At 40.1% G+C, this 19,075-nt stretch overlaps 1 protein-coding gene across 6 annotated transcripts in view; it reads right to left on the reverse strand.

Moving 5' to 3' along the window:
- Positions 1 to 937: 937 nt before the first annotated feature.
- Positions 938 to 19,075, reverse strand: part of LOC124950593 (transcription factor Sp9) — a 107,461-nt gene continuing 89,323 nt past the window's right edge. For 5 of the 6 annotated variants that reach the window (XM_047497546.1, XM_047497544.1, XM_047497541.1 and 2 more), the window contains 2 exons: positions 2,082 to 3,165; positions 938 to 2,013 (listed from right to left, as the gene is read on the reverse strand). In XM_047497546.1, coding sequence (XP_047353502.1) covers positions 1,118 to 2,013; positions 2,082 to 3,132 — 1,947 coding nt within the window. In that variant the 5' untranslated portion in view covers positions 3,133 to 3,165 and the 3' untranslated portion in view covers positions 938 to 1,117. Of the gene's footprint in view, positions 2,014 to 2,081; positions 3,166 to 5,849; positions 5,989 to 19,075 lie in introns of those variants that run through there. The other variant, XM_047497543.1, reaches the window with a different exon arrangement.

A 19,075-nucleotide genomic window follows, 5' to 3' on the forward strand; every position in this document is an offset into this window, starting at 1 on the left:
GCCATTGGGGTAGAGAGGATATTAGGAATCCCATGTTGAATGTTTACTTAAGGGAACAAAAAAAAAAATAATAAAAGTGAGATGATATTATACGAAGAAACATTCTGTTTACTCACAAAAGCATTATTTATTTCCTCTTTATCTCTTTAAAATGAATTTATAATCTTTATAATAATAATAATAATAATAATAATATTAATAATAATATTAATAATAATATTAATAAGAATAATAATATTAATAATAATAATAATAATAATAATAATAATAATAATAATAATTATATTAATAATAATATTAATAATATTAATATTAATAATAATAATAATAATAATAATAATAATAATAATAATAATACATTAATGATAATAATTAATTCATTAATAATAGTATGTTTATTACGTTGAAAGGGTGGTGAGCTGATATGGGGCATCGTCCGAGTTCAAGTTCCAAACGCAAGACCTTCGGGAGTTCGCTTCTACAACAAAATGATAGGTTTAACAAGAAAATTCGTTAATTATCCTTGGTGGTACCAATATTGGTGGTACCGCGATTGGAACTTGTCCGGAGTGCATCGTGCTTTGGACCGAACGTCGCCCATGCGCGCGTGCGTCCTCTTTTTCTCATTTTCTTTTTTTTGCTTTTTTCTTCTTTTTATTTTTCCTTTATCTTTCTCTTTGCCGTACAATTGGGCAAAGTGTAAACAGGATGATGACTGGGGGAGAAGGGAACGACGACGACGACGATTCGTGTCTGTGTGTATCGTACAGCGCGACAGTGCATACCTACATACATATATGTATATCTATTTTACATTACACCGCATAGTTAATATATCATTTTATATTTATATATATATATATATATATATATATATATATATATATGTATATATATAGATCTCTCTATTTCTGTCTCTTTCTCTCTTTTGCTCTTTCGCACGCGTTATCTTTCTCTCTGTCTTTCTTACGCACACGCACACTCACTATTTATAGTATTTACAAGTAACAAAGTCGGCAAAATTCGCGTGCAGAGCGGCCGAAGGAGAGGCGGCAGGCTGCTCCCTCCGTTCCTGCTCTCCGAGGAAACGAAAGGATTGAGAGGGATCGTCATCGGCTTAAAGACTATGTACAGGCGCAGGTGAGGAGGGTGAAGGAGTCTGTGCCGAGCCAGGTGTACCAGGATTCTGTTGTATCGAATAGGAATTGTTTTGTCGAGAGTGTTGTTGTTGTTGTTGTTGCTGTTGTTGTTGTTGTTGTTGTTGATTGTGATGTTGGTGATGTTGATGATGATGATGGGAAGAAGGATTAGAGTGATGATGTTGTTGCTGTTGTTGGTGATGGTGTTGATGATGATGAGGGTGGGCATTGACGTGATTCTGAAGAAGGTTTAAGTTGAGGGGGTAGGATAGGGAGGAGGAGGAGCCCAGGGTCGTTGCGGCAGAGGTACTGCAGGCACCGGCTCCGGGCCCCACCGGGCTCAGTGCATGCTCATCCCCGCGTGCGGATGATGGGCCGCCGGTACGGATGTTGCGTGATGATGCGGATGGTGCATTAGAGGCGGGAGATGCGGGTGGTGGGGATGGTGTGCGGTCAGAGGCGGCGGGGTCATCTGTATTGGGGTCATGGGTGTTGTCGGCTGATGGCCGAGATTGGTGGTGGTGGTCTGGGAATTGGTGTTGTTGGTGTCCTGGGCCGCCGCTGCCGCCGCCAGCGCTTGCTGCTGAGCCTGCTGTTGCGCCTGAGCCTGCTGCTGCTGCTGCTGCTGCTGCTGCGGCGGTGGCGGCTGCGGCGGCGGCACCGAGCTGGAAGTGGGACTCTGCTGACTCCCGTTGTCCTCGCTGTCGGAGCAGGACTCGGCCGACGAGCTCCCCGCTCCCCCCTTGCCCTTGCTGCCGCTGCTGCTGCTGCTGTGGGTCTTGACGTGCTTCGCGAGATGGTCGCTGCGCATGAACCGCTTGTTGCAGACCGGGCAGGCGAATCTCTTTTCGCCGGTGTGGGTTCGAAGGTGCCGCTGCAACTCATCCGAACGTGTGAACCGCTTGCCACAGAAAAGCCAGTTGCAAACAAACGGTCGCTCACCAGTGTGCCACCGTAAGTGGGCCTTCAGATGGGACGTCTTTCCGTAGACCTTGCCGCAACCAGGTATGTGGCAGCTATGGATGTTCTTCTTCCTGAGGTGTACGCCGGCGGGACCGAGTCTCTCGGCCTCTTGACAATTAGGACAGTCGCAGGTCGCACGACCGGTGTAACGTCTCTGCGAGCGTGGCGAGGGTGCCTGGCTAACGGCGGCACCACCAACGCCTACGCCGACGCCGGCGCCGCTACCTTGTGGACTTCCGGCACCAGCACCGGCACCGGCGCTCGCCGCCGCCGCGTGATGATGGAGCCCGAAGCCGGGCGGGCCGCCGGGTAGCATGGATTTGTATGTGTCTTGGAGTAGATTGTGACCGGCGGTGGTGGCCGTAGTGAGTAAGTGATTGCCGGCCAGTGCTAAGCTCGTAGAGTAGTCTGCCGAGTAATTGGCCATTTGTGCGGCATGAACTCCGACGCCAACGGTGCCACTAACATCTAACCAACCACCAGCGGCTGTGGCACCGTGAACATCCCACCAACCGTCGCTGGCCTTTATTCCGCCGTGCGTAGCGCCTGGCATCGCGTTGAACGGCCACGACTCGTAAGGGTGTCTACCGTATACCGAGCCGAGTGTCGCGCCTTCGACCTTTCCAAGGAGACTGCTTTGATGGTGATGCGGATCGCCAGCAGGTTGCGCGCTCGCGGTACCAGGAAAATATAGCTCGCTACCGTATTGTGGCGCCGTTGAAGCACAAGAAGTGACCGGTGCTCGGGCGTAACCACCGCTCGTACTACCGGCGCTGCTCGTTGCTGTCGGTCTTTGACTTACTCCCGTCGTCGTACACCCCCCTCCACCACCTCCGCCTCCGCCTCCGCCACCTCCTCCTCCTCCTCCTCCTCCTCCCCCTCCTCCTCCGCCACCACCCGTCGAATGTTGCGGTGAGCTGCCGCTACTCTGAGGACTCTTTTTCCAAGGATGAAAACCTTTGCCAACTGCCGCGTCCGCCAGTGGCGGCGGACTCTTGCTGCTCAGCTTGTTGCATTGTGCCGCCAACATTGCCAATGGCGTTCCTCGTAGTCCCGGATGATCCTGCAACGATCGTAGAAAAAGAAAGGCAACGTTAGACAACGTTAAATATAATCGACCTCTCCTTCGATTCTTTACGAATTAGTTACTCGAGACCAGTCGCGTCGGTCCGCCGTCTTCGACCATAATCTTTTCTAAATCGACTTAAAAAAGAAGTCGAGTTTCGAGAGAGTATCTCTTATACCGGAGGGTATATAATGACACAAAATTGGCCCTTCTATGCTAGGAAAAGATCAGAAAGTTGCCGCTAACGATAACATAATTCGACTTAAGAATGATCACGATTATCGTATACCTTGCACTTTTATGCAAATCATTGTCATATAAGCTTCATACGAATCTAATGTCCTTGATCAAGACTTTAACATCTTCATCCATCCTATATCTACATATACAGCAGTACGTTATAACTGGTAGACCTGACAAGTCAATTAATATCAGAGCTCGATTTTCAAGTGATTATTTCTATCCCTTGTTCAGAACTGGAACACGTCTGCGGGTTCTCTCTCTCTCTCTCTCTCTCTCTCTCTCTCTCTCTCTCTCATTAGCCCTATGCGACGAACTTGAAAAGATGGACTACGCTCGGTCGTCGGAAAGGACCACGGCGGTTAGCATGGAATAAGCAGACTTTAGATAATGAACCTCCGGGGCGAATCGAGGAAGCTCATCAAGAGCAGTTTCATGCAAATCATCCTACGGTGAGGAGAAGAAGAACAGTGGGGTCGAAGGACGTAGCATGGTCCGTCAGTGGCTACCGAAAGGCCGGAGGCTGGAAAGGGTTCCCACTGGCCGTAGATTTGGATATAGAGAAGAGAGAGATAGAGATAGATAGATAGGGAGAGAGAGAGAGAGAGAAAGAGAGAGAGAGAGAGAGAGAGAGAGTGAGAGAGATGGGGGAAAGAGAGAAAAGAAAGAGAGAGAGAGAAGAGGTAAAGGCAAAGGGTCCGCGGAAGCGGCAGGAAATTAAAGTCTGGCAGGCCGCGCGGCCATTAGCAGCCGGCGCCATCGAGGCGACACGCCCCCACACCGTTCGACCTTGCACCAACACCGACGACGAAAGACAACGAATACGCGTATCCATTTAGAATCGTGGTGGAAAAGGGAGAAAGAGAAAGAGAGAAAGAGAACTCGGACCATAGCATAGAAAACGGATCGTTTCGTAGTTACCCTGGTGTCCTAGCAGGGTTCACCCACCCAAGAAAGGTTTGTTAACTTCGATATGGATAATCTACGTTATCGATCGAAATGATGATAACCATAGACTATTTCGATTATTTTTATTTTCATTGAATGTCAAGGCCATTTTTACGGGAGATAGGGGTCAGACCAATGATAAGATTTTGACATGTTGCTGTTGTATTTCCGTTCGTCATCGTCCTTAATTGAGACAGAAGGTAACTAGAGATAGGTAGATAGGTAAGGTACATGTGTGTTCTAATAATACATCGACGAATAGGAATGCGCTCGAAAGGGTGAGAGAAGAACATTTTATGAAGGTCCAATGAGATTCGTCGTTTGAAATCGCTGTGAGAGTAATTCTCCAAGGGTGGAAGACAAAATCATCCCTTCCTACATCTCTACATCCCTCCCTATTGCTCGCACCCTATCTCTCTACCTCTCTTCGTGCTTTTTCCGCGTGCCTAGAGGAAGCTAATGGGAAAGAGGGAGAGGACGACAAGAGAAAGAGAGAGAGAGAAAGAGAGAGAGAGAGGAAGAGAGAGAGAGAGAGAGAGAGAGAGAGAGAGTGAGTGGGAGCATCTCTCTGGTGGTGTACGAGCCACGCCCTCTTCAAGCTCGGTGGGTGCAGGTTGTAGGTAGACTAGAGGTATTGATCCGTCGGAACAATGTGACAGTGGCCTACGGAGACAACGGCATCTCTCAATTAACTTTCAAAATTTCTTCTTTATCCTCTCTCCTTTCTTTTTTTCATCCTTTTGTTTCTATTTTCCTTTTTCTTCTTTATTTTTTATCTCTCCCCTCACCCCCCCCCTCCCCACCTCCCCCCTTTCTCCAAGAATGAAAGAAAGAAAGAAAGAAATTGTCAAACGAGTAAGGAGAAGATTAAGATAATATTTAGATTAATTTGATCTAAGCGTTCGAATTGATACGTTTGAAAGTAATGTCATTAATTAATTAATGATAGAAATAGCAGAAGGGTATCGTAGATTAGAGATAAATGATATAGACTACGACGAGATATGTGTGTGTGTGTGTGTGTGCGTGTGTGTGTGTGTACGCGTATGTGTGTATATCTCTTTGAGACTTGCTTTTAGGTTAAAGGTCAAGTTCTCTGTAATTAGCGGAATAAGTTAAAACGAAGCTTCGTTTTAACCTATGCATGCTCTCAAGACTTCCTTTCGTAGTTAGACATTAATGGTTTTATAGCGCTTTCTAATTTCTCCTGTCTTCTCATATTAAACAGCTTTTACGTCTCGTTTATAAAACGTAAGTCGTAAACGAGTCTCCAGTGAATGATATGAAATCTTAAATTTTATCAATTTTCTTACGTAACGTCGGTTTATATGGGAAAAAAAAAGAAAGAAAAAAGAAGTTTCATCTATTTTAATGGACGGAATAGTCGAAAAAGAAATAGAGAGAGAGAGAGAGAGAGAGAGAGAGAGAGACATGGAAGAGTGAAAAGCAGCGCTTTAAGGGCAGGAAACTTTGCGAAGCGTAAAACATCGAACCTTCGCTGATGCAGAAAAGATCCAATGGTTCGTGCCGTCCTGTCGGCACGGTTGAAAGAGAGCCGACATGGGATGGGCTCCTCGGCAGGATCCTTTGTTTTAGCCGCGTGACGTCACGCCCATCGTATAACCACCTAGGACTAATAACGCCTCCAGCTATGCCGCGCATAAATTAAAATCATCGAGGAGACTTTCCTCTCTTCGTTATTTCCAAGAACGATCGGAATGGATATTTCGAGACGCCGAACTTATCATCGGTTGCCTCGTTGTGGTTATATGTTACATAAAGATTGTGTTCAGATTAAAGAACAAAATTATTCATTCTTGGGATTAATTATCGTTATGATTTGATCCTTGAGAAAGGAAACGATGAAAGATATAAAGAGAGAGAGAGGGAGAGAGGGAGATAGAGAAGAAAATATAGAAAAGAAAAGAACGAATAGGTATCTGGTAATGTCCTCTGAACTTGGATGGACATCGATAAATCCAGTGTGAATTTGTGAAGCGTACGGAGAGAGAGAGGTTCTTGCGCGCGTGAGTCGTGCCCACCGTGAGCATGGATGCGTGTCGAAACGGTCCGACAGTGTAGCGAATGAGATTCATAGCGCGTCGAAGAAGAGCCATCGTCCTGCTTCGTCGACTCACGAGACTGGACCCGAGGGAAGGCTTCGACGACCGTTGGACGATGTAGGAAACAATATCGAACATAAGAGATTTTACTTTTTGTATGAAGATCTTTCGTCGAAATCGTAATTTTCTTATCTTTTTTCTTGTCTTTCTCTTTTTGAAATTATGTCTACAGATTTTTTTTTACGAAAGTGAACAGAGAAAGACAGAGACGGAGAGAGAGAGAGAGAGAGAGAGAGAGAGAGAGAGAGAGAGAGAGAGGGAGGGAGAATAGAGAGGGCATTTAGATCGGTAAAAGAGGAAAATAAAGCAAGGAAATCGTAGGCGTTCAAGCGTTCGAACGTTTGAGGTAAGCAGCTGACCGTCATCGAGATGTACAGTAGGAGGGTTGCCACAACGGACGACTGACAAGCGGCGAGGGTGCTAACCCGCTAAAACGTAAGGGTGACTATATGGCTAAAGCTTGTGGCAAACCACATCCGACGTCTCTGTCAAACTTCTTTCGACCCTTTACGAATCAACTTGAATAACCACGAAAGGTGCGAAAATTTGATTCATTCTCTTTTTCTTTTCTGTTTTTTTCTTTTCTTGTTTTTTTTTTTTTTTTTTTTTTTTTTTTTTTTTTTTTTTTCCTATGATCGTCAAATAACTTGATCAGAGATATTTTCGTCTTTATTTGTAACTATGTACGATTTATAATATCTTATATCTTACGTCTATAGATATTTATGTAGAATAAGGATGAATGAAAAAGTAATAGCGATGAAAAGACGATTAGAAAAATTATAGACGTAGTTAAGTGGAGAAAAGGATTTGGTAAGGATTAGATTAGATGGAATAGGACGAATCCATTTTTCGTTGTTCTTCCATGGTAATGGAGCTAACTTCGAAATTAGTCGGCATTCTTTACTGGTTTCCATGTAAAAAGTGACGGACGTTCTTGGGAGAGCCATTGACCGGCTTCCCTGCTGGAAGAGCACCTGCCTATGTACTTATGTATGTTGCGGTATTGGCCCATCTCTCGAAATATATCCATAATTTCTCTACCTGGTATCATTTCGAATTTTTCCATATATAGTTCTCTATCATTGATATTTTTTTTTTTCTTTTTTTTTTTTTTTTTCCAAAGATCTATACATTTATTTAAGTTTATTATCATCGATATTCAAATTCGTATTAATTACTTCGAAATTTATCTTTTTCTCTTTTCTTTTTCTCTCTTCTTCTTCTCGTCAATCCTATTTTTTTCTTTATTTTTATTTTTTTATTTTTTTATATATTTTTTTCATATCGTTTTGACTTTGATTTTCTCTTTTTATGCACTTTTTATACGCATATATCAATTTTTATATAAACTTTTTATACAATTTCTTTAAAAAATTTACGTTGAGGAAAAGAAACAAAAAAAAAAAAAAAAGAAAGGAACATAAATATCAATATAGATCGCGAACGCGATAGATATAAGGAAAAAAGAAAAAAGAAAGAAGAAAATAGGAACGCCAGCAAGAAGGTAACATTTTATTTATATTATCGCGCGTGTTGCTCGAAGGAAATTATTTGTTTATCAGGCTATAAGAGCAATTACCTACTGTTCCTTCATCCACGCGATAATGCTGGGGAGTCTCGATAAGAAGACTTTTTCTTCTTTCTTTTTTTTTTTTTCTTTTTTCTTTTTTTTTTCCCTTACCTACCCTCACGAGTCCGTTGCTCGGTACGGTGATTGCGGCCAACCGCGAGCGGTCGTGTGGTCTATATTCGTCTTTCTTAGATAATTGCTTGGATCGTGAAAAAAGCAAAAAAAAAAAAAGAAAAAAAAACAAAAGATAGAACAAGAAGAAAAAGAAGAAGAAGAAAAAAAAAACCTTAGAAGTGACCGACGGTAACGGCGCCTACCTCGCTTACCTTTTGTCACGGGGGTTATTTCTATAGACACATCGATGAAGCTTTTTTTCTTTTTCCCTATAGATGAAATTTTATTCGCGGCGAACACGAACATATGGCGTTCATTCTGTGGTGGTTATATTTCGTTCTTTCAATTTCGTTCGTTCGTTCGTTCGTTCGTTCGTTCGTTCGTTCGATCATTCGTTCGAGAGAGAGATAAAGAGAGATAGAGATATAGAGATATAAGGATAGAAAAAGAGAGAGAGAGAGAGAGAGAAGCAGAAAGAGAGTAGTAGAAAAGGTCCGATCCTTTAAAAAAAAATTAACACCAAAAGCATTGACCATTCTCGTGCTGTGGTTGCGCGTTAGAAAGAACGAAATCCTGACTCCGCAAAGTTTTTAACTCTGAAATGAATTTGTAAAGGAACACGCGATGGAATAAAGCCAACGAAAAGTATAATTCAAGAAGGACGATCGTATTCTCGACAAGATGGCGTAGACTATTTCTTGCTGGTACCTTCGTCGGTCTTTCTCTTTTAATCTCGCTACGCGACGCCCTTTTGCGACAGGGCCTCTGACAAATGGATTTTTAAGTCTTCCCAGTCTTAGTCGGATCCTCGTCGAATCCGATCAGAGATTCTCAACTTTACTATTCGTCTATCTATCTATCCATATTATTTATCCATATATTATTATACCGATATAATAAGTATTTCTTCCTTTCTTTTCTTTTTCTTCTTTTTTGTTTGTTTGTTTGTTTTTTTTTTCTTTTTTAACAACCTTTGATTCTTCGTTTCGAACGTTGAACGATGATTATTAAACGAGAAACAAAAAGAAGAAATTTAAGAATGACTTTTGAATGACAATGTATTCTTTTCTTTCGATATATTCGATCGAAAAGAAAAAACAAAGAAAAAGAAAAAATTAGACGAAAGAGTCACGGTAAGGAGGTAAAGTTTTCGGTGGTAGACGAGATTAATAATCTTATTCATGAGTGACCGCAGGCCGACAGAGTGCGTTAGAACCTGCGATGCCTTAGCTAGTTCCCACCAAAGAGAGAGAAGCTACCTGTTATCTTCCCCCCTTCTAAATTATGTTTTTTAATTAAATCCATCGCGCGAGTTGAGGACGAAAAGAAGAGAGAAAAAGAGAAAGAGAGAGAGAGAGAGAGAGAGAGAGAGGGAGAGAGAGAGAGAGAGAAATAGGCTGGATACACATGGGTCCATCTACCTCGTTCTCTCTCTCTCTCTCTCTCTCTCTCTCTCTCTCTCTCTCTCTCTCTCACAACGTGTTACGAAAGTTCCGATTATATAGGTGTGCTATATGTATATATATAGGTATATCTATTTATATATATGTATGCGTGCAAGAAAAAGTCTACCATGGAGCACGAGCATGGCACAAGCATGGCCTCGGGCCAAAACAGGGAGCTATCCAAATTTATTCGGCTATCGAATGAGAGGCTTCCCCTACTACTCGTCTTCCACTTCTTTTTAACCTTCCCTCCCTCCCTCTCCGCACTCCCCATCACCAATCCCCACCTTACCCCTTCTTTCTCCTTTTGCTCGCTGATTTCATCCACATCTTTTCTTTTTTCTTTCCTTCTCTTTCTATCTCTTTTTTTTTTTATTTTATTTTATTTTTTTCTTTTTTCTTTGATATACACCTATATCTATATAGAATATATATATATATATATATATATATATATATATATATATGTATATGTATATGCACCGTCTTCTCGATCCTTCGACAAATTTCAAATTATTTTGGAAGACGCTAACGATTTCCGGGTAAGGGAAAGGGCGAACGTGTAGTAAGGGTATTTCTATACTCGTTGAAAGAATTTAAAAAGGTGAAATAATAAAAAGAAAAAATTACCGTGAGCTGTCGCGAGGATAGGAATTAAGAGAGAGAGAGAGAGAGAAAAAGAGAGAGAGAGAGAGAGAGAGAGAGAGAGAGAGAGAGGAAAAGAAGGATTAGATTACCAATTCATTAGCGCTCGTAAATCTGTTACCCAGTCTTGGCGTTGAATATTAAAGCGGGTATTATCGCCCGGTTGGTTATAACTCCTGACCAGTTTAAACGGGCAACACCCCCTCGACCTTGTGCCAACGTATAGAAAAATAATATCTGTGCGATCTTCCTGGTATCGTCCTCCTTATAGACAAATGTTAGCTAACTTATTAACATATTAAAATTCACGATGGGAATATATTTTATGTTAAATTGAAATCCGATCGGACATATTCTTTTATCAATGGAAAATAAAAATGTTTATTATGTTCGTTAAGTGAATCGTGGCCGGTCGTCAAGCGATTAATTCAAATTCGATAGGAACGTCGTTCTTGGTGCGAGTAAATTTCCAAAGGGGGGGAAAAGAAAAAAAAACGAAAGAAAAAAAAAGAAAAAGAAAAAGGAGAAGAAAAGAAAGGAAAAATAAACGAAAAAAGAAAAGAAAAAAAAAAAAAGATAAAAAGCGGAGGGTGGAGAAGGGAGAAGGGTGGGAGGGAGGGAGGAAAAACGAACGTAGTGAAGAGTTCTCGTTTATTCAGCGAGTCGTTGAAGAAAGGAAGAAGAATGAACGAAGGGGGAGAGTAAGAAAAAGAAGAAGAAGGAGAAGATGAAAAAAAGAAAAGAAAGAAGATGAAGAAGAAGAAGAAGAAGAAGAAGAAGAAGAAGACGTTGTACGTCGAAGCCTCGAGTCATCCACCTAATTTTCGTTAATGATCCGTCGTGACGACGGCAAGAAAGCTAAAGTCCGGGAAAGGGATCTCCTTTCGCATTTTAGTACGAGAGACCGGTAACGAGTAGTTTTCGTACGAGCAATCGGTTTTCAACAAAAATCGAGGCCCCTTTTTCAAGACGTTACGTCTTCATTAGGATAATGAGAGCGTTGTAAATCTTATGGAGAACCGTTCGTTGTAAGCCCATCACTTCGCTCTTGAGATTCTAAAATAGGTATATATAAGTATATTCTCTTTCTATCTATCTATCTTTATCTATCTCTATCTATCTCTCTCTCTCTCTCTTTCTCTCTCTAATTCTTTTTCTTTCGATTATCAGCAGGAGCAGAAGGACGGAAGCGACTGCATTTGCATGAAGTAATTTAGTGGTACATAAAATTCTGCAGCCAATTAGCGGCGGAGTGTCCGATCTATCGCCCGGCTAGTCGTTTACTACGTTCACTCTACGAACGCTTCTAATTTGGGAAAGGTGACCCCTTTCAAATCTCTCTCTCTCTTCCTCCCACTCTCTCTCTCTCTCTCTCTCTCTCTCTCTCATTCTCTCTCTCTCTCTCTCTCTCTCTTTTTCACTCTTTCTCCCTATTTCTTCTTGCCTTCTTAGTTTTCTCGTTTTCTTTCTTTTTTTTTTTTTTTTTTTTTTTTTCTTTTTTTGATGTAGGTACCTTAAACGCGAGTTTTATCATCTTTCATGGTTTTATCGTTTCCCCGCCAGATTCAACATCGATTTCACATAAACTTCTTTTCTTTCTTTCTTTTTACTTTTTTTTTTTTTTTTTTTATTTCTTCATTTTTTTTTTCTTTTTTTTTTTCTCTTTTTTCCCCTTCCTCTCCCCCCACGTTAATGTTCATTCATTCGAGGGAGTTTGCGAGACTTAAAGTCTCTTGCATCTTGGTTATTTTATTAGAGCTTTAATAAAATGAATGTCGTGCGATAAATTAGCATGAGTCTTAAAATGTTATCGAATAAAGCGAACGTAGCTTTTGGTCGTTTCTTCGTTTAGTATAATAGATAGATAGATAGATTATGTAGTTAAGGTAAGTTCATAAAACGGAAAATAATGAGAAGGAGATTTCATCTTGAATTTGTTTCGGTCGATTTTACATATACCTATCTATCTATGTATGTATCTATCTACCTACCTACCTAGATACATCCTTACTTTAAATGGCGTTGGTATAATATTTATGCATACTTGGTTATACCTATGTAACTATATATTCCTAGGTAACATATAATGCATCTAAAATGGATATAGACACCAACTATGCAAGAAAAACCGTAAACGATCGTGTGTTCGCGAACGAGCGAACGAGCGAATGAACGAACGAATGAACGAACGAACGAACGAACGCAAATGCGAAAGAAATAAAGAAGAAGGTAGAGAAGGCGCAAAGTAGAAAATGTCGGGAGCTTCTTATTAGCATATAGACACGGTTGCCTTCCGGCTATGAAGAGAAGTCGGTAGGTAGGCACAAAGAGAAAGAGAGAGAGAGAGAGAGGGAGGGAGGGGGAGGGGGGGAAGGATTGGTGTTTATTAACGGCGTATCCTTAGACCGATACAACACCTAGTCTATTCACTTTGTTCTCGTTAAAATCCTATAAACTCTCGCACGGTTCTTGACTCTGTGTAAATGTGTTGTAGATCATTGTCTTTAACATTGTCATTGTAAACAAGTGGAATCGTTTTATCATAATAATGTTAATTATTTTCAAACTTATAGACAAACGTTACGATTATATCTTCGTTAATTTCTATTTGGGGCGATTTTTCTTTTTCCTTTTCTTTTTTTTTTTTTTTTTTTTTTTTTTTCTCTATTAGAAGAATCGTCACCATACCGATCGCCATTTAGTCAGGATCTGACGTTACCAGAGTTGTCTACGTTGGTACGCAACGAAAGGAGGCGGAGTTTCTGTTTATCGTCGAACTTAAGGTAAGGAAAGAGAAATAAAAAGAAGAGAGAGCGAGAGAGAGAGAGAGAGAGGGAGGGAGAGAAAGAATGGGATAGAGGACGTCGTTCGATCGTACGAAATTTTATTCGTCTCCTAGACCAACCTACCGAAACAACCTCGAGGCCCGTCCCCGTATATTTGAAATTTTATTGCCCGCCTTACACGGGTGGTCCCGTGCGGCGGCTTTCTTTCAATTACGAGGCCCCAACGTGGAATCAACGTGTAAATAGCGCCGACGCGAAGTAAACCGGCGAAATCGTAGGACGATAAATTAACTCGACATTAGCATTTAAACGATGGCAAGGAGGAGGCCCGAAGGATCTCGATACCGATGACTACCGATTTGCTGAACGACGCAGTCGCGAAAGAGAGAAAGAGATATTTCAAAACAAAAAAACAAAAAAAAGAGTGAGAGACATATATATATATATATATATATATATATATATATATATTTTTTTTTTTTCTCTCTTCATTCCTCATCAATCGTATCTTCATTCATCGAATCGTAATCAAGTCATATCTTTCAAATTAAAAATAGATAAGTAAGCAAGTAACTTATCTAGATCTTATCGTTAATCATAATAAATAATAACGCTTTAAAAATTCATTCATTGCTATGCATTCCTATCACATGCAGCGATGCATCAAACTAAATCTCTTTCCGCGTTTAAAGTTGCGAGCATTAAGAAAGTTACTAGTTGCATGTTCGAGCTCCCGTAACGATATAAAATAGCGGCGGTGGTGGTGGCCGTAGCAGCAGCAGCAGCAGCAGCAGCAGCAGCAGCATCACCACCACCAGCAGCACCAGCAGCATCGTTCGACGTGCTAGCAAAAAAGGAACGAGCAGAGGCAGCCGTCGGGCAACATTGTTATCATAAATTTACAATTTAGTTACGGACGTTTCTGTGAAAATCACTAAAAAGAGAAAGAGAGAGAGAGAGAGAGAGAGAGAGGCAGGGGGGGGGGGGGAGAGAGGAAGATCATCGATTTCGAACGGTGATTTCCACGATCGCTTATGACCTAAGTCAATCATTAGTAAGATCACACGCTTTCTTAGCATTTTATCTTTTTACCTGGGCGCGTCTTTTATCAAATAAAAATAAGAATAAAAATAAAAATTAAAATTAAAATAAAAATAAAAATAAGTAAATATAAAAAAAAGAAAAAGAAAAAAAAAAAATGAAAAACACGACGTCTTGCGGGGTATGTGCTATATTATCCTTCCTGCAATAATATTCGAGCGCGTCAGGTTTCTTCCTTTTTTTCTTTTCGTTTAAAGATTCGCAAAGGCGAGACGGCTACGTCACGGACGTCAGTGTAAATAATTCATGGAGCGATGCACGAGGTCTCGTTGCTCGAAAAGAGATCGGAAAGGTAGATCGAACGATTCGTCGGTTATTTTACTTGCCAAAGGTTCTTCTTTTCTTTTATTCTTTCTTTCTTCTTCTTTTCTTTTTTTTTTCTTTTTTTTTTCTTTCTTTTTCTTCTTTTTTTTTTTTTTTCTTCTCTTTTCATTCTTCTCTTTCGACTTTCGACTAACAACATCGGAGAGTACATACCCGGATTAAAACTCTTATTGTTTTGATATCGGGTTTCCTGTCCCCCTCTTCTACCTCCCAATCCCCTATCTCCGATCAACTTATCTTAACATTTTTCGTTCTCACATGTTGTAATAATGATAATGATACTTTTTCATCGATAAGATTTATCTATCCACTACTCCCTGCCAAATTCATAATTCGTAAGTTTTATCTGCGATCGTTCGAATCGATTCGATTCAATTCAATTCGATAAAGATCGATACGATTAAGAACGGTGGCTGTCCTTTTTTCCTGTTTTTCTTTTTGTTTCCTTTTTTTTTTTTTTTCTTTTTTTTTTCTTTCTTTTTTTTTTTTTCTTCTTTTTTTATTTCTTTTCTTCTTTTTTATTTTTATTCTTTTTAACCATCGCGTCTCTATCTTTATAAAACATGTATCTGTCCGACGTTATTTACTTTCTTATAAGTATTCAGGAAATAAGTATTTCCTTTCTAGATAAATGTCTAAGCGCTATAGGCTGACAGCTTTATTGACATTTTCTGTTAGAAAGGATAGTTGTTAGAATGTATTAGTACGCTTTAGATCAGGACGAGTAACGAGTATTACATGGTATACTCTATATATATATATACCTTCTGTTGGAATAAAAGGGAAAAAGGAAAGAGAACGAGAGAGAAAGATAGAGAGAGAGAGAGAGAGAGAGAGAGGGAGAGAGAGAGAGAGACTAGACGCGAATAATAAATGTTTCAAATGTTTCAACCCTTTTCTTTCAGCTATCTGACTTTTATAAGATCTTTTTATATGGATATACTAGGAAAAGCGAGAAAATGAGGGAGAGAGATAGAAATTAAAAAAGAAAAGAACAAAAAAAAAGAGAAAAGAAAGAAAAACAAGAGCTCTGTGTGAAAAGGTGTATAGAACGATCGAAGAGACGTCAATCGAGTGCATCGCTTTTACCCACATCTTTACTCTTACGTCGTTGTTAAATGTCGAGAGTTGCAAGAAACGAGTTAGAAACGCTTGAAATTCTCTCTCTCTCTCTCTCTCTCTCTCTCTCTCTCTCTCTTTCTCTCTTTCTCTCTTGGTCTTTCTTTCGACAAAGAAGAAACAACGTTGTCGTACAAGCTCTACAAGGGCTCTATAATTATAAGGTATCTTATTGCGAGCGTGTAAGGAAGGCTCGTTGGATCTTCTTCGATCCACATTACAGGATCGAGTAGGACACACGAATTGATCGATACGATCGCCGAAGAGTCGTGAAGCAGGTAGAAAAAGAAAGAAAGAAAGATAAAGAGAGATAGATAGTTAAAGAGAAAGAGAGAGAAAGAAAGAGAGAGAGAGAGGGAGAAAAAAAGAGAGAGAGAGAGAGAGAGAGAGAGAGAGAGAGATTCGTTTACACCTGCCTCGGCCTTCGATCCTTTCGATATATCGACGCTATAGTTGATCCCGATATGGAAAACATAGCCGTTACATCGCTAGTTAGATATATTAAAAGAATTCATGGTGAACGTATTCACACACACACACACACACACACACACACGACATACGTACGTACGTACGTACGTATGTATATATATATTTTTTTTATGAAATATTTATTTTTGCTCATATGTCGTATCGTTGTAACCTTCAACGAACTCGTTAAAGATCGTTCCTTCTGTTATTATTCTCTTTGTGTTTATACATAGATCACCTTTCTTAATGAAATCGTATGTTACGTGTATCATTCAGTTTTTCGTAGATCGTCGAAGAGGTCGCACTTCTTATTCCGTCGTTTGATTAAATTGATTCCTTCGATCATTTATATCTACAAACGTATGTATATATTATGCTTATTATAAACAATATATATTGCTTTATAATTATTAGTTTCAATTTTCAACTTGTTTAATAATTCATTAATTACGATTTTTATATATCTAGCTATCTATCTATCCATCATATATATATGTATATATATATGTGTGTGTATGTATAAGATGCCTATATAATCGAAAGATACAATCATTCCAATTAGAAATAACGAATGATAAACAGACCCGTAGAAACATCGTATACGTTTATGTTATTTTATCTCTTCCGCGGATCAGAAATTCATCATCGGCTTCGATCGTCGAGTTAGTTTGCTAGAGCCCGTTTAAATCGATAAGAAAAATATTGTAACGGCGAGAGGAAGCAATTTAAAGGCATCGCCGTGTACGAGTAACGAAGAAAGAAGAGAGAGAGAGAGAGAGAGAGAGAGAAAGGCAAAGAGTAGGTCGAGAAATGTTCGCGTTTTACACGTGGCTTGTAAGGATAGTCCGTGGTCTTCTTCTTAGTGCCGCCTCTTTCTCCTCAACTTTACTCGCGGTACCCTCCTGATGGCGCCGCGGTAACAAACTGCTACTAAATCACCTTTGGCAGACCGTGAACCCGTTCATCTCGAAGACCGGCGGACGCAGGTGTTGGCTAAAGCGGCCTCAACGAGTAAAGGAAGAAGAAGAAGAAGAAGAAGAAGAAGAAGAAGAGGAAGAAGAAGAAGAAGAAGAAGAGGAGGAGGATCCAATCTCGGACGTGCAGCACCGATGTTATAATATTCCGAAGGAATAAGTAAACGATTACCAGAGCGTGCTGCGGTCTTTCGTGAAAGAAGAAGAGGCTCATGCTGAAAGACTCAAACTTTTCTAACGACTTCATTTTAACGCCTCCTTCTTCTCCACCTACTCCACTTCCACCACCTCCCCCTCCTCCTCCTCCTCCTCCTCCTCTTCCTCCTCCTTCTCCTCTTCCTCTTCTTCTTGTTCTCTTCGATAGGTGTTAATGTAAATCATCGTTCATTCTGTTTTCCATTTCACTTTGTGTATTTTATTCTTTATCCGATTTTTAATTCCAATTTTATCGAGAACTTCATTGAACGATCTACTTCGTTGTATTCGAGTTTTGATAGTATAATCTTTGGATAAGAACGTGATGTATATATATATATATATATATATATATATATATTTAAAATTTTTGTAATTTTTGTAATACGAGGAAGAGGATTATGACGATGACGATGACGATGACGATGATGATAATGACGAAGAAGATGAAGGTAGGTGTTAGTTTTTGAAATTTCGATGTTTAGCACGTGGCATCGATAGAAGACGTCATAGTCCCACCTTTGGCAAATGGAAAACAAAGGATGCGTTTGCACCGATCACGTAACGAGACGGAAAGTATAGCTTCGAGCGCAACTATGAATTATACGGGCCGCGATTATAGGTATTACGCGCATGTAGCGACCGTAAACGGTTGTACGCTGTGCTAGAAAGGTCGCTAAAGAGGACCACGAGTTGTTTTCGTTTCTTCTTCTTCTTCTTCTTCCTCTGTTTTCTTTCCATTTCTTTCCTTTTTTTTTTCCTTTTTTTCTTTTATTTTCTTTCCTTTTCTATCTTGATAAATTTACTTAGCAGACGGATGAATCATCATCGTCATTAATTCATTCGTTCTCGATCTATGCATCTCGATGTATGGATATACGTTGTTAAAGCGAGAGAAAAGAATATGGAGTAAAAGAAGCAAAACAAAAAAAAAAACAAAAAAAAAGTGGAAAGGAAGATTCGTTGGATCATTTCTGCGTAAAGTAAATTTTATAAGTATATATATATGTGTGTGTGTGTATGTGTGTGTGTGTGTGTGTGTGTGTGTGCAAGCGCGCGCGTGTGTGTAAAAGTACATGTTTTTCTTCTTGTTTCCTCTTTTTTCAACGCAGTTCACGTAATTATTGCTGTTCGTTGCGTTAAGATCACGACAAGGTGGCCGAAGCTTTTCAACTTTTTGATAATGGTTAAAGATAAGAGAAGAAGGCAAAGAGAGATAGAAAACGAGAGAGAGAGAGAGAGAGAGAGAGAGTCCTGCGAAAATCGTCGAAGCCGACGATTATCACTCGTTCGACGTACGCGAGCCGTATCGCTCGCTTGTCTCGGGCAAATTGGCTCGCGTGTCTTCCGGCCGAAGCTCGTGGAATTTATGGCTTCATCGTGCTTTCTCATCTTATGTCGTTACCCTCGACGTCCTATCTATTCTTCGTTACGTAGAGAAACAAGTGGCCATATTTTTTTTTCCTTTTTCTTCTTTCTTTTTTCTTTTTTCTTTTTCTTTTTTTTTCTCTCGTCAGTGGACATCGAGCCGCCTAAGTATCCACTTATCTATCCACCTACCTATCTATCCATCTATTTGCCTACTTAATTATCATTTTCATGTTTCTTTTTTTTTTCTTTTTTTTTTTTTTTATTATTTTTTTTTTTTCTTTTTTCTTTTATGAATACAACGTAACGCCAATATATAGGAAGAATAATTCTTGTTCGGGGTACACACTGATGCGTATTATTTGTAACAAGATAACGTACATAGATCAATGAAGTGTTAATCATTGAAAATTGCTCTTTAAAGACCTCGTAAATAATCGAGCGTAAAGTGCGTTCGAATGTTAACGCTTCGGATTTGCTG

This window comes from Vespa velutina, chromosome 7 (genome assembly GCF_912470025.1).
Source record: "Vespa velutina chromosome 7, iVesVel2.1, whole genome shotgun sequence".
In the NCBI taxonomy this organism is placed as follows: domain Eukaryota; kingdom Metazoa; phylum Arthropoda; class Insecta; order Hymenoptera; family Vespidae; genus Vespa; species Vespa velutina.